Source organism: Sciurus carolinensis, chromosome 11 (genome assembly GCF_902686445.1).
Source record: "Sciurus carolinensis chromosome 11, mSciCar1.2, whole genome shotgun sequence".
NCBI lineage: Eukaryota > Metazoa > Chordata > Mammalia > Rodentia > Sciuridae > Sciurus > Sciurus carolinensis.
In genome coordinates, this window is record NC_062223.1 from 42327960 (window position 1) to 42343770 (window position 15811).

The 15811-nt window shown below is 40.1% G+C and overlaps 1 protein-coding gene and 1 pseudogene across 2 annotated transcripts in view; one reads left to right on the top strand and one right to left on the bottom strand.

Moving 5' to 3' along the window:
- Positions 1–13561, bottom strand: part of Trim44 (tripartite motif containing 44) — a 113912-nt gene extending 100351 nt beyond the window's left edge. Inside the window, exon 1 of one of the 2 annotated variants that reach the window (XM_047517065.1) lies at positions 12244–13561. In XM_047517065.1, the coding sequence (XP_047373021.1) occupies positions 12244–12909 (666 nt within the window). In that variant the 5' untranslated portion in view covers positions 12910–13561. The remainder of the gene's footprint in view (positions 1–12243) is intronic. The other variant, XM_047517064.1, reaches the window with a different exon arrangement.
- On the top strand, positions 1187–1691 carry LOC124958712 (lipid droplet assembly factor 1-like; annotated as a pseudogene).
- Positions 13562–15811: the final 2250 nt, after the last annotated feature.

The following is a 15811-nucleotide window of genomic DNA, read 5'->3' on the forward strand; positions in this document are numbered from 1 at the left end:
AGAAGAACTACACCTTAAGGATGACAAAGGGGAACTTGAAAGAGCCTAAATTCCTCATAACTTCATGGTTCCTCCAACCTTATTAGACTTCCTACATTCAGACTTGTTTTATGTGAGAGAAAAATAAATATCTTGTTTGGGTTGCTGTTAATTTGGATTTTTCCAAGTTTTTTTCATTATTTTAAATGTATCTGAACTAAAAAATTTTAATATAAATACTGATATGCTAAGTCACTATGCAAACTCTCAGTTCTTCATTAATGTCCTAGGACTAAGATGAGATTATTAAATTCCATAGCACACCATTAACCAAGTATTTCATGTGTGTCTATTCAGAGGCATTGTGCTAAGAGGACCGAAAAGATCAGTAACATATAGTCCTTAACCCACAGGGGACAAACATGGAAAGAATTAACACTGAAACAGTATGCAACATTTTGTGGGGAAAAAAAAAAAGTGCACAAGCTGTTGCTAGGGAACAGAGAGGCGGGCTACCTGAACAGCCTGTATCTACCTAGTAAAACCCTACCCATTTTTTTACTTATTCAATTTTTTTTATCTTTAAGTACCAGGGATTAAACACTTAACCACTGAGCCACATCCCCACCCCATTTTATTTTGAGGCTGGGTCTCACAAAGTTGCTTAGGGCCTCCTTAAGTTACTGAGGTTGGCCTCAAACTTGTGATTTTTCTGCCTCAGCCTCCCAGCTGCCGGAATTTCAGGCATGTGCCACTGCACCCAGTCCTACCCATCTTTCTAAAGCCTATGTCAAATACCACTTCCTCCAAGAAACTATTCCTGGTTCCATACCCTCTAATATTATTTCTTCTTTTCTCTAAAGTCGCATATATTGCTGTGCCTCTCCTCTAATACTTAACACAAAAGACTACCTTTCTTGCTAGGCTGTAAGCTTTCTAAAGCAGGAACCTCTCCTTATTCTTTTCAGTATGTGCTATACAGCTCACCAAAGTAAGTGCTCAAAAACTGAGATGAGGCGGTCCAAACGGAGCCATGGGGCAGCGGAAGCAGGCGCGGCAGCTGCGCGCCAGTGCGCTCCTTCCTCCTCGCACCTCCCAGCGCTCTGCCACCAGATGCGGCCGGGGCAGCACTACACCAGCCCCAGTGAAGGCAAGCACCTGGGCAACATGAGAGATTGGACAGCACGCTACACTGGAGAACTTATCAATAGGAGGATTAATCCCCAAAGATATTGAAGAGAGTTCCAGGATGGCTAAAGAGGAGTCCCCGAGTACCTTAAAGGACTTGCAGGAGCTGCAGAGGAAGCTGTCTTTGCTGCTAGAGTCTTTCCAGAATAACTCAAAGGTGGTTGCCTTCACGAAGTCTCCAGTGGGTCAGTATCTACAGGCATCCCTTTCTGGTCCTCACTGTGCTGGTGTTCATTGCTGTGTCAGCTGTGTCCCTGTTGGGATTTTCCTGCTCCTCGTGGTGTTCACCTCCTTGGCTGCCCTTGTGGGGGTCATATTACTGGAAGGACTGGTCATCTCTGTGGGTGGACTCTCACTGCTTTGTATCAGTCACAATGTCGGTGACAATCATGGCGTCCTACATGGTGATATCCAGCCTCATCAGTTTCTGGTTTTCTCCCAGGCTGCTGACACAGCAGAACCCCAGCCCCGACTATCAGCTGGCTATGAAGGCTGCAGACTTCGAGGGGCTCTACCAGGAATGACCTGCCATCGGAACCACAGGCTTCTCCAGCATTTCGAGAAAGCTGTTGGGTCACACTTGCCCCTCAGGATTATGGCTCAGGAGGGGCTGGACATTCAGGCACCCCATAGATGTGTCCTCTGGCCTTTCCACTCACTGTGTGTAAAATCCTGGGTGGACAGTGTGGCCTCTCCCTGTGTGCAGATTTGACCTTGGCAGGGATCTGGGCTCTGGCCACTTGACCCCAGAGCCTCACGGTTTATGTCCAGAGTCCCAACTGGGGGTAATAGTGACTTATTTTTGAGGGTGTTTGTTTTTCTTTTTGAAACAAGGGAAGCTGTTTTTCACTCATTTGAAACAAAAGGAGAAAAAAAAAAAAATCCAAAAAAACCCCCAGCTCTTCTGCCTTATTTGCTTTTTATCACAAAGAACAACGATTTGGGAATAGGGGGCCTCTTAAGAGTTGGAAGAATCCAAACTTAACTTTGTGGGCAGAAGTCTTTTTGAAAAAGTCTAAAGGTATAGTTTCCACTGTTACTGTTGAGTGCTGTTAAGTGCTATTGACTTTTTACATATTTGACTGATATTTTTGTATTATTTTAAAGAACTTGTCCTATTCAGCCATTTCTTTAAAAAAAAGAGTGAAAGAACTACAAAGTAAAAATAAAATATCCTGTGTGACTTCAAAAAAAAAAAAACTGAGATGAATAAAATTAACTAAAAAAAAAAAAACAGTCTGAAAGTGAAGCCAACTATAGGTTACAGTTCGGATGTATTAAAATGGATGTTTCCTGTAATACTATTATTGAAGCTAAAAACAGATTACTAGATGATTAAAAGAAAACTAGTTAAACACATCTGAAATGAGTTTAATATATAATTAAATGTTCAGTAAGAATTATCTAGCACACTATAGTATACATCAAAGTCATTGCCATATGCTTATCTGCCATAAATTATGGCTAAGCCTTTAATATATTTGGAGTATTTTGGTTTTTTTCATTCTTGATTACTTTTCTGATGTCTAAAAAGGGCATCAATTGTTATCCCCCTCCCTGCCATGTTGGCTTGATCCCTATCACAATGATACATATATACATACATACACATGCACACACAAGTAGTACGATCCACTTCTTCAGGGTAAGACTTCTATTTCTCAAACTATTTTTATCTCTATTCCACATATCCAAATCAAAGCTTTTGGTTTCAGATTCTTTGTCTATACTCTGTCTCCTGTTCTGAGAGAGCCAGGAACATCTATACTCCTCCTTACCACATGACAAGCTCAGTCCCTGTTTTGGATACTAAAACAACCAACAGAAGTTAAGTGCATAAAATGAGCTGTCATCCCAAACTGAACTGGGTATACTAATGGGCAGGCAGGCAGGAAGGCAGGGAAATTTCCATGTAGAATGTTGTGGTCAAAAGGTTCGTGTCAAAGGTACACAGTACTTTAACTCCAGAGGAACTTAATAATAAGCTAAATATATCAGCAACCTTACTCTGAAAATCAATTGGGTAACTGTATAAAATACCTGTCAACTCATTCTATTTTAACTGGAAGGTCAAGGAAGAGAAAAAAAGAGGTCACTGGAGTCTTGGGAGAACAAGCATGAAAAACCCACATCTTTTCCCTAAAGGTGGGATGTTCAAACCCTAGGCTAAGCTCTGCCAATCTCCAACTGTATGACCTTGGACAAGTATCTAACCTCTCTTATGCCTCAGTTTCCTCTTTTGTAAAGTAGATATAATAAGAGAATGCGCATCTAGGGTTGTCATGAGGATTAAGAAAGTTATTATGTACAATGTACTTAAAAATGCCTGCACACAATAGTAAACAGGTGCTAGCTAGTAATATTATTTTTAATCACTGTTCCTGAATCAGACTGTGCTAAAAAAATAAATAAATAAAAGTGAATAAGGGAAAGGCAAAGAGACATTTTCAGACTAGTGCAAGAGACACTATCTGATCACTATTTACAGGATATCTTAGAAAAGAGGGTCAGAAATTTCAGAACCTGAGAAGATCCTGTCTCTCAAGATACTGACAGTGAGAAGTCATGTGAATAGTAGAGACCTTAATACTGTGCTAGTCTTCCTAAAAATTTATAACCAGGCACATAGCACATGCCTGTAATCACAGTGACTTGGGAGGCTAAGGGAAGAGGATTACAAGTTTAAGGCCAGCCTTGGCAACTTAGGGAGACTCTCAGCAACTTGGCAAGACCCAGTCACAAAAATTTAAAAAATTAGAAAGAGCTGAGGATGTAGCTCAGTGGTAAAGCACCCCTGGGTTTGAACCCCAGAACCAAAATAATTAAAAAAATAATAATAATTAATAACCTTGTTGAACCATGAAAAGAACACAAGACATTCCAATCCAATAGGGAGCCATTCAACAAAATATCTGATCATAACCAACAAGTTCATCAAAATAAGCAAAATCTGAGAAGCCGTCAAAACCAAGATGAGCCTTAGAAGACATAGTGACTAAACATAATGTGGTATCCTGAGTGAACTCCTAAAACAGAAAAGGGACACTGGGGGAAAACTAAGGAAATATGAATAAATTATGAACTGTGGTTAATAATGTATCAATACTGATTATTAATTATAACAAATGTATCACATTAAGGTAAGATGTTAATAATGGGAAAAAGCATTCAGAATATGGGAATTCTCTAAGTTATTTGTGCAATTCTGCTGTAAATTTAAAACAATTCTAAAGTTAGAAGTTTATTTAAATATATACACATATGCCTGGGTTCCATCTTCAGAGATTTTGATTTGATTGGCTAGGATGGAACCAAACAGTTACTCTTTAAACAATTCCCATCCACAGGTGATTCAAATGTGGAGTCAAGACTGAGAAACCGTTTATTGACCCCACCTCCTATTCCTTTCATTCCACTTTATCCCATAGTGGCTTTCTTGCTGTCCACCCAACACTGAAGTTCACCTCCATTCACCATCCTTTCTGCCTTAACCTCTATGCTCCCAGACTTTAAAAAAAATTTCTATTTTTATAAAATATAATGTCAGTAGTTAAGATTGTTGAAGGGGCTCAGTGGCAGAGCACCTGCCTAGCATGTACAAGGCCCTGGGTTCAATTTCCAGCCAGGAAAAAGAAAAGAAAAAAAAAAAAAAAAAAAACAAGATTGTAGAAGAGTCCAGACCCTTAACAGGACATAATTCAATGATTTTTCCTACTCCACCTAACCCTGAAGAGGCCCTGTAGTCTCTTTAACAAAATTCCATCACTGTCAATATTGAATCCCCTGAAAAATCTGACTGTATAATGGATCCCCATAAGTGCAGATTCTGTCAGAGTATTGTCTGTGCTAACAGTGCATTACAGTTGCTAGAACAATGTCATTCTCTCCTGGATTAATCTTTCTAAGAAGTTTACGTACCAAACCAATTGTCTCTGCTACAAATAAAATCGTAGGACTTTGTAAGCACCACTGAATGATAACCACAATAGGTGGTTTCCCTCAATCTTTGCAAGATTTTATAATTCAGGTCTCTGCCCAAATGTTAAATGGTCAGAGATGCCTTCCATACCTGCCACACCACTCACTCTTTCATCACCATGACTTACTGTTTTCATAGTACATATCATCATCCAAAACTACTGTTTCTCCCATACTAGAGGGTAAACTCCAGAAAAATCAGGGCACTGCCTGTCCTGTCCATTTCCAAGACACATGACAGGTTAAGAAAGTACATTTTGAATGTTAGACTGAAGTGGGGAATCCCAGAGTTTCATGCCTCTGAGAACCATTTAGGGGTAGCTCCAATTAATGATACCAAGTCACCCCTTCACCTTAAGTCTTAGCTTTTTTGTCTCATTCTGAATAAATAAGACACTTGTCAAACAACTGTGTAGCCAATTCTTCATGCTCTTATTAAAAAGTGTACTACATCCTTTAAGAAAATTAGAAGAAATAAAAATATATAAATAAGTACACTATTGTACCCCTTTAACCTTCTCCCTACCACAGACATCACTGACCACTATGGGATACAACAGAGCATACCTCTACCTCTGGAGTCAGTTGTTCTGGGCATATACCTAGATCCTTCCAATTATCCTGCTACTGCTATCGGTACCCCCTCAATGACGCCACTTCCCCATACAGTTGTTCCCAATATCACTTACCTATTCTTCTCCCCAAATATGACTTAAAGGCAAACTCAAAAGCAAGAGTGGTATAGCTTCTAAACTTCTGAATATATTCACAACAAGGCCATGTTAAGAACTCTTCAGATGGTACAAATCTGCTGAATTTTGCCAACCACCTCTCCCTTTGCCATTTTATAAGACTCTTCCTTTTCTTCAGATGATTTTAGGGTGAACTAGACAAGTGTTTTTCAAACCAAAGGACATGACCATAGTGTGCCATGAAATCAATGTAGTGGGAGGATCTAGAATTTTGAACAGAACACAACAGAAATAGAACACATCATAGGCAGCCAAGTAAATAGTGTTCCATTTGAGTTATCTAAAAGATATATATGTGCATAGGGGGTATGAACAAGGTCACAATTAAAATACATTTTTCTTTATGTAGATTATATTCAAAATAATTTTTAAAACTATTGATCAAGAGGCTGGGGATATAGCTCAGTGGTATAGTAGTTGCCTAGCATGTCCAAAGCCTTGGGAGCAATCTCCACTACCACAAAAAAAAAAAAAAAAAAAAGAGGGAGTACCTACTGGTCAAGAGTACTGTTTATACCTTTGCTGTTTAACAACAAAAAATTCAATAAATGTAGCTCTAAATGAAAACTCCCTTGATAATATGAGAATTTTCATATGAGTAAATCCATAAACTAGATGAATTCCTTTGTCCCAATGGACCCATTCTCAGAGGTAGAGTTCTCTGGAACTTTTTGATCTCTGAAAAGTAACCAAATCAACATTGTAAAGTTGAAAAGCATGATCTCTTAATTTAATGAATAATATATAATAAAGCATTTGCAGTTGCAAGAGAGGGAGGGAAGAAGGGAGGAGCAAATTTTTGGAGTGATTTCTAGGAAATATTGCTAAGTGAAAAAAAGCATAAAAGGGCATTATATTCTTTCACAAAACCCATAATTACAGTTTCACCAAAGAGAAAATATCAAACAAATCTGAATTAAGGAATATGCTACATAATACCTGGCTAACACTCCCCAAAACTAATAAGGTCATCAACAATTTTTAAATGTAATGTGAGATCTTGGATAGGATGTGAATACAGAACTCATCAGGGAAAAAGGTGAAATTCAGTAAGATCTACAAGTTTATTTAGTAATTGTTCCAATGTTAGAATAAGCAGAGTTACAAGAAGTAGCTCTAGATCTGAAGATATTTATTGGACCCCAGAAAATGGACTGCATTTGGCTGGGGGTGGAAGGTGAGGTGGGAGGGAAGAAAGCAGTAATAGAAAGCAAAGCTCAAGGCAAGCTCGGAGTTGGACATTGAAAGGAGATTCTTTCCCTAATAGACTTGAAACTCTGCACCTTTCCACCCCTGCCAAAGAGTAAAATTCAGAGTAAAGGCAAAGTAAAAGTAAACTTGCCATTATCTACACCTCCAAGAACCTGAGGGAGTATTTTGAAGCTGAACAAAACAGAGAAGGAATGAAGAAAAATAAGAGATTATAACCCTGGAAAGGCCTTCCTAAAAATCTGGTCTGAGAAACCTCTAGAAACTAATTCAGTTTAAGGGAGTTCTAAGTAAGTTGTACTCTCAGACCTCCAGAAAAGCAAGCTAAAAATCTTCTCTTGAAGAATACAGTTTCATTCAAGTCTTCAGGAGCCCCATAGATTTTTTGGTGTTTTTTGTTTTTTGTTTTGTTTTGTTTTGTTTTATTGGGAATTAAATCCAGGGGCCCTTTACCACTGAGCTACATCCCCAATACATTTTATTTTGAGAGAGTCTCACTATGTTGCTGAGGGTCTTGCTAAGTCACTGAGGTTGGCCTCAAACTTGCTATCCTCCTGCCTCAGCATCCTGAGTTGCTGGGATTACAGAAATGTCCTACTGTGCCCTGTGCCCACAAACAATATTTTAAAGGCAACTCAGTTACTCAGTCAAACATAAAATACATATATAATTAAGCAAACACAAACACACACACACACACACACACACACACACGCATAAAAGAAATAACTTCAAAGAAAAAAATCAGAAACACCAGCAGAAAGAACCATATGAATGCTTCACATATTGGAATTATCACAGGCAGATTACAAATCAACATGATTACTGCTCTAAAGGAATACAGAGGATAGCTACATAATGAAAAACAGATAAATGATCCAGATTGGGCTGGGGATTTAGCTAAGTGATAGAGCCCTTGCCTAGCATGCTGTAGGCCCAGAGATCAACCCCCAGCACTGCCAAAAAAAAAAAAAAAAAGAAGAAGAAGAAGAAGAAGAAAAGGCCCAGATGGTGTCCAGGGTCAATTCTATGAAACTTTTAGGAAGAAATATCCCAATCTTACAAAAATAATTCTAGAACACTGAGAGAAAAAGTCAGAAACATTATACCCCATTTTAGACTATGAGGCCAACACATCCTTGACAGCAAGATCTCATGAGAACAGTACAAAAAAGAACACCTGCCAGGTGCTGTGGCACCTGCCTGCAATCCTAGTGAGTTAGGAGACTGAGGCAGGAGGATCACAAGTTCCAGGCCAGCCTCAGAGATTTAATTAGGCCCTAAGCCCCTCTGAGTTCAATCCCCACTGCCAAAAGAAAAAAAAAAATTTACAGGCCAATCTCTCCTATAAATATAATGAAAAGGAAATACTGTATAAATTATTAACAAATAAAATCCCAAAACATAATGATACTTCATCATGACCAAACTGGGTCAAATATATCCCAGAAATGCAAGGTTGATTTAATCATAAAACATAATAACTAAAAATACTAATGAAGAGGTGGAAGTAAGGCCATATATATATGTACACGCTTCTATGTACAAAAAGTAACACTTGAATTTATAAAAGAATTAATAAAAGTGGTTACCAACAGCTGGTGGAAGAAGTAAAGGGACAGACGCTTCAGAGATATATGAATATATTATTGATTTTAAATTTAATCGCAAAAAGTAAATCAATTAATATAATTCATCATATTAACATAATAAAAGAGTAAAATTAAATGATCATCCCAACAGATGCAGAAAAATCATTTGATATTCAATATGTAAGAAAAACTTAGCAAACTAGGGCTAAGAGAATCTTCTGAATCTGATGAAACATGTCTATTAAAAACTATAAAAAAAACACACTTATTTGTGAAATTTAAATTATCCCTACACAAGGAACAAGGCCAGAATATCCACTATCACATCTATTCAACACTGACCTATCCAGACAGTGAGGCAAGAAAAAGCAAGTAACAGGTATTATGATTGTAAAGAAACAAAAATTGCCCATCTTCCCAGATAATACAATCACATATGTAGACTGACTCTACAAATACTTAGAATATGTAAGAGAATTTAGCAGATAGCTTAATATGAAAACCAATATGGAAAAGTTAATCAAATTCCTATACATAATTAGAAAACAAAAATTAAAATTTTTACAATACTATAAAATTATGAAATAGTTAAAAATAAACTTCACAATGTAAAGGCTCTTTCAGGAAAAAAAATTATAAAAATATTATTGTGAAGCAATAAAACCTAAAGAAATGGATCAGAAGACTTCTTATTGTAATGGTATTCATTCTCCCTATATTGGTTAATAAATTCAATACAACACTCAAAAAATACCCCCAAAAAATCCTGAAAAAAAAAAAAAATATTGTGTGTGTGTGTGTGTGTGTGTGTGAGAGAGAGATTGACCACAGGGCCTTGAACATGCAAGCACTCTACCAACTGAGCTATAGCCCATCCCCTGAAAAAAAAAAATTTTTTTTTTTATAGTACTATTATACTATAAGGCTGGCTGAACCAGGTGTGGTGCTGCAGGCCTATAATCCCAGTGGCCCAGGAGGCTGAGACAGGAGGATTTAGAGTTCAAAGCCAGCCTAAGCAAACAAGAGGCACTAGCAACTCAGTGAGACCCTGTCTCTAAATAAAATATAAAATGGGGCCGGGGATGTGGCTCTGTGGTTTAGTGCCCCTGAATTCAATGCCCTGTACCTGACCCCTACCAAAAAAAAAAAAAAAAAAAAAAGAGTGAGGCTGGCTGAGACACTGGTAGAAGAACAAAGTAGAAGGGCCTGCTCACCAGATATTAAAAAGGTATTAAAAGCTATGGTAACTGAGAAAACATCTTGTTCACAGAGGAATATACTACAATAGTACAGAAGAGCCAAGAAATATGCTTACAAAATACTTGACATAATAGATGGAAAAGCACATCATTATATAAAGAGCATTTTTAATTTTACTTATTTATTCATTGGCAATACTGGGACTGAACACAGAGGTGCTCTACCACTGAGTTAAATTCCGAGTTTGTTTTTTTTTTTTTTTTTCTTTTAAGACAAGGTCCAGCTAAGTTCCCCTGGTGGCTAGCCTCGAACTTACAAATTTCCTGCCTCAGCCTTGGAAGTCACTGGGATTACAGGTATGTAACACCACATATGGCCAAAGGTGTTCTTTTCAATAAATGCTGCTAGAGCAACTGATTAACTACATGGGAAACTGACCCCTACTTCTGTTAAACAAAAGTCGACACTAAGTGGAATAAGATCAAAAAAGCACAAACTGTAAACAAAAAGTATTGATAAATCTTAGCATGTTAAAATCTGCATTCAAGGAACAAGTTTTTAAAAAGACACAAATTAGAAGATATTTGAAACCCATTTAAACAAAAAAGTAAAAAAAAAAAAAAAAAAAAAAAACATGGAAAACACCTGGAAATTAATGAGAAAAAAAGATACATGATCTAATAGAAATGACTGGGTACTTCACAAAAAGAGGAAATACAAAAGATACTCAAAGTCATAAGTAACCAGAGAAATGCAAATGAAAACCACAATAAGATACCATTCATTAAATACCCATGAGATTGACGAAAACTAAAAACTAACAGCAAGTGGTGGTGAAGATATAGAGCAATAGGAACTCATACTCTTCATGATGGTGCAAATTGGTATAACCACTTTGGAAAACTGTTGGTAGCATCTAGTACTACCTGAAGATAGGCATAGTCTGTGACCCAGCAATTTCACTCCTAGATTCACAGTCCATTTAAATAATACAAGTAACCATATACCAAAACACATAAACAAGAATGTTTATAACTACACTGTAACAGTCCAAAGATCCAAAAATGTTCGTTTTTGACAGAATAAGTACCTGTGGCATATTCATAAAAAGGGCTTCAATACAGCAATGAAAATGAACCACACTCAATGGATGAATCTTGCAAACATTTAAAAAATGAAGAAAAACTCAAAAGAGTGCATAATAAAAACATGGTAGTGTCAAGTTCAAATAAATTTAGGAATGCATACATATGTGGTAAAAGAATAAAGATAAACAAGGATACTACCCCAAAGTCAGCATAATAGTTACCTATTGGGGAGAGAGATGGTTTTAACTGGAAAATGGTATGAGTGGTGTCAATATTGCTAGTAATATTCTACTTCTTACCTGAGTTGAGGTTATATCACTATCTGCTCTATAATTATTACTGTGCATGTTTTTACACACTTTCTGAATGTGTACTTTATAATAATAGGAACAAGAAAGGAAAAACCTCAATACAAGGGATCTTTATTATTAAAATTGCTCCGCTGGGTGCAATTCCTAGTACCAAAAATTTTTTCGTACTAATGTACTGATGACTTAATGGTGATCACACAAACTTCTCAACTTGTTTAGCATCAGAGTTTCTCTTGCTTGTTGTAAGCATCCACAACACAAATATACTTGCAAATTCATTCCTTCAACAAATATTTACTAACACTGTTAGGGTGCCAGCAAGATCCAAGATAATTAAAAGCCCAGACAGAGAACCTGAGAACCTTCATTCCTACCCCATTGAGCCTTGGCCCTCTTATTACTCTCCTACTAAGTTTCACACAAGAACCTAAAAGCAGCAAGAAAAAAAGAACCTAAAAGGCCCATATCAAGTCATTATGAAAATCACTACCCTAGGGCATCTTCCTTCCAGAGAAATCACCACTTGGATTCATTTGACAAAATCATGGTTTCCTGTTTTTAGGTAGGCAGAGATCCCCTTAACAAGAACTCTGTCAAGGCACTCATTTTAACAATGGTGATGCTTAGGAGACCGGCCAAAGTGGTATCGAAAACTTTCAAGGAATGCTTTGCCTGGGATCCAGAGATCAGAGGCTTGTAATTTTTCAGAAATTATATCCTAGATTTTGCATGTACATGTATTTTTTTTTTTTCAGTTAAAATCCATACTTTCATGTGATTCTCAAAGTTGTGCAAACAAAAAGGGTTGAATAAGAATTGCTCCCAACAAGCTGAATAGCCAGGCCAGCTTTTGAGGGACAAATCAATGTAGTCACGGTTGGGTCATCTCAATTGAAACCCAGCTGTCCTGACCCCTAGGACTAAGCGCTCAGTGCCCAATACTTACTCTTAGTTCTTCGAAGGCTTCATCTAGGGTGGAGAGCTGGTGGCCCTGGTGAGCCCCAATGACTGGGCATAGGACACAGATGAGCTGCCTATCTTCCTGGCAATAGGTGCTCAGGTCAAGCCCATGGTCTGGACACTTCCTCTTGGCCACTCTCTCTGCTTCCATTTCTATTTCCGGGTCAAATTCGCTTTCTGCCTCGGTTTCTCCTTCCGCCTCAGACTCTCCTTCTTGGTTGTCTTCCTCGGCCTCGCTTTCCTGCTCATCCTCCATTTCCTCCTCACTGTCCTCTTCACTCTCTTCGTCGCTCTCGTCCTCGCTCTCTTCCTCCGTCTCGCTCTCTTCCTCCGACTCACTGTCCTCCTCCGACTCGCTCTCTTCCCCCGCCTCGCTTTCTACCTCCCCCGCCTGCTCCACCTTGGCCCCGACCTCTTCCTTCCCGGCCCCCTCCCCGCCGGCTCTCGAGGTCCAGGCCTGGGCGCCATGGATGTACTCGGCCAGGTGGTGACTGAGGAACTTCTGCCTGTGCGCCTCGGCGTGGCGGCGGCAGTAGCAGAAGCCGCATTCTCGGCACACTTCCTCGGCCCCCGGAGCCTCGTCTGGCTCGCACTCGTCACACGTGCCGTCGTGAGGCAGCTCCTCGAAGGCCGCGCCCACTCCGGAGGCCATGTGGGTGCTGTGACGCGGCCGAGGCCTGCGGGCTCGCCGCCTCTCCTTGGCGCGGCCTCCTCACTTCCCCTCCGCCGGCACTGGGGTCCCCTCCGCGGGAGTCGCCGCCCGGCTGGGCCGCGCGGCGTCCGGGAGCGGGGCCTGGGGCCGCGGCAGCCCCCGCCGGGCCGCGAGCACAGTGCCTCCCAGCCGGCTCGGCCTGCTCGCCGGGCGCTGCGCTGCGCTTCCTCTGCTGCCCGCACTTCCGGCGCGGCCGCTCGCGCCCCGTCGGCCCCCGCGCTGCGCCGCGCGCCGCTTGGCCTCCGCTGCCCGGCGAGATCGCGGCCGCTGCCGGCCCGCGCCGCCCCGCGCCGCCCCGGTTCCACTTTCCTCTCACCGTTGGCGTCCTCCTTTCACTTCCTGAGTCATTTAAAGTGGCAATGGCCCTTTTCTGCTTTTCCCGCGGGCCTCAGCTCCGCCACTCGGGATCGCAGCATCCCGGGAAGGAGGAGGATGCCTGCGGTCTAGGGCCCACTGCGGGGGCGGGTGTTGGGCCCCACCTCCCCCGCTCCCTCCCGGGAGGTGTCAGTCTTCCCTCCAAACCTCTAGTCCGGGGTCCTGGTGGACTAAGGTCTTTCTCCTGCCAAGCACAGCCCCAGGTGTTCTGCAGGGTGCCTGGACCGTGTTGTTTACCAGACTGCACCTGACCTCTCGGGATTTCCACCGTGCTACAGAAGGGCTGTGTTTGTTCTCCAAGGCCCAGGGAATCTCAGAGTCAGGCTGTGCAAGCAAATGTTTGCAAAGTCTGTTTGCTTTCCTGCCTCCTAGGGGCCCAGACCCTTTTTCTAAGAGACTAACGGGTTAGACTGAGATGTTAGGTGAAGGAAGGTAGGGAGAGAGTATTTGTCCAGTGAGAGTGCCAAGCTGCACTCCTTCACTTCTTTATGAAAGGAGTCCCTCTAGTTTCACACTGGGTTCCAAGAGAAAGGACTAAAGTGCCAAATCTTTTTGAAAGACTGGTTTTTAGAAGACCTATTGCCCGGGGCTCCCAAATCCTAGGACCACAACTTAATCAGTATTGTGATCATACTCAAGTTAATTCATCATTTTGTTTTTCATCTTTAAAAAAAGAAAGAAAAGCTTTGTAAAAGTCAAACAATAGTAACACCTACCTCATGGGGTTGTTTTGTGGATTCATGTAAAGGTGCCTGCACTGTAGAGTGTTCATTAAGCTTTATTGTTTTTGCACAAATTATAGTTAGTGCTCACAATGGCCCTTTGGAGTTTTTGAAATGTATTCTAAATACATAGGGCATGTTTGTCCAGCCGCTTGTCTTTATTGATATCTCTTCATTGACAGAGGACTTTTTTTTTTATTTGAGAGAGAAAAAGTCCTTTTTACATAAGGGGGAGGATATGATTAATAAGAATGGAGGAGAATGGATTGGTGTCAGTTTTTCATTGATTTTCTTAGATAATTTTAAGATAGGATTTCCAGATGAGCTTCTTAAAATTATTAGGGTACAAGGAGTATCACCATGGATTATGTATGGTTAATCTTTTAGCAGATTTTGTTAGGTATTTATTTTTTAGAAGTTTTTTCAAACCTCAGAACAATTCTAAATGCTAAAGAACATTAGGTTTGTTTTGTTCCAATTTCATATAGTTCTTTTTTCCTTCAGTTCATTTCTCTGAAGATTATTTCTATGTCTGCATTTGAAATAAGTATTGATGCACCATTCTGGAAAAAAATAATGCAACCAATGCCAACTCAAACACCAGCATTAGTATATTTAGTGAATAGTGTTCCTTGCTTGATTATTTCCATCTCCTTCCCCAGGTTAAATAGGAAGCAATTTAGCCTTTACAACCATAACGTTATTGCATTTAGGAAATCTTTTTGTAACAAAAACAAATTAAAATATATTTTTTGAGACAGAGTCTCATTATTTTGTTCAGGTTGGTCTTGAACTCCTGGGCTCAAGCAGTCCTCTTGCCTCAGCCTTCCAAGGGCTGAGACTATGGAACTCTGGGTGTGTGCCACCTCACTTGGCTGAAAATAATTTTTTAAAGTCTTGAGAGGACATTTGTATATTCAGGATCTTTGGTAAGAGGAAGGAGAGGCTTGTTGTCATTGTTTCTTCTTAATCATAACCTGACAGAGTTAAAATATAATACTGTGCAGTTCTGATCTGACACTTTACAATCCTTGTTTGAGCCCTCTGTGAAGAGGATCTTCGAGACAGAAGCTGATGAAACTATTAGAAAGGGTTCCCAGAAAGTTCTGGTTTCATTGTGTGCCAGAATCAACAAGGTGAGTCTTCTATACCCTTCTACATGGAAATCAGAACCATCCAATTTCCTCAAAATTCAGAATCTTTGGGAACATCCAGAGATGGACCCCTTGCATAGAAAATTTTCTCAAAATGTAGCAGCTTATTACCTCACACAGTTTCTGTGAGCCAGAAATCTGGGAGTAGTTTAGCTGGGTAACTCTGGCTTAGTATCTCCAAGAGATTTCAGTAAAGATGTTGAGTAGGCCATAGTTGCTTGAAGGGTATTCTGTAAAGACAGGATTTGCTTCCAGTGTGGTCACATACATGGCTATTAGCAAGAGGCCTCACCACTTTCTATAGGACTATTGATTGTCCTAGTGACGTAACAGTTGAATTCTTCCAAAACCCTGGATGCAAGAGACGACAAGGTGGCAGATGCTATGTCTTATATGACCTAAACTCAGAAATTACATACCATCATTTCCGACACAGCTTAGTGATAGTTACCAAGGTCAGTTCTATCCAGGGTGGGAAGAAATCACACAAGGGCACAAATACCATGAGGTAAAGGATCTTTGGGGCTACCTTTGAGGCTAGATACCACAGTCTGCCCTTTGATCTCCAATGATTTGTGTATCTCTCAATGT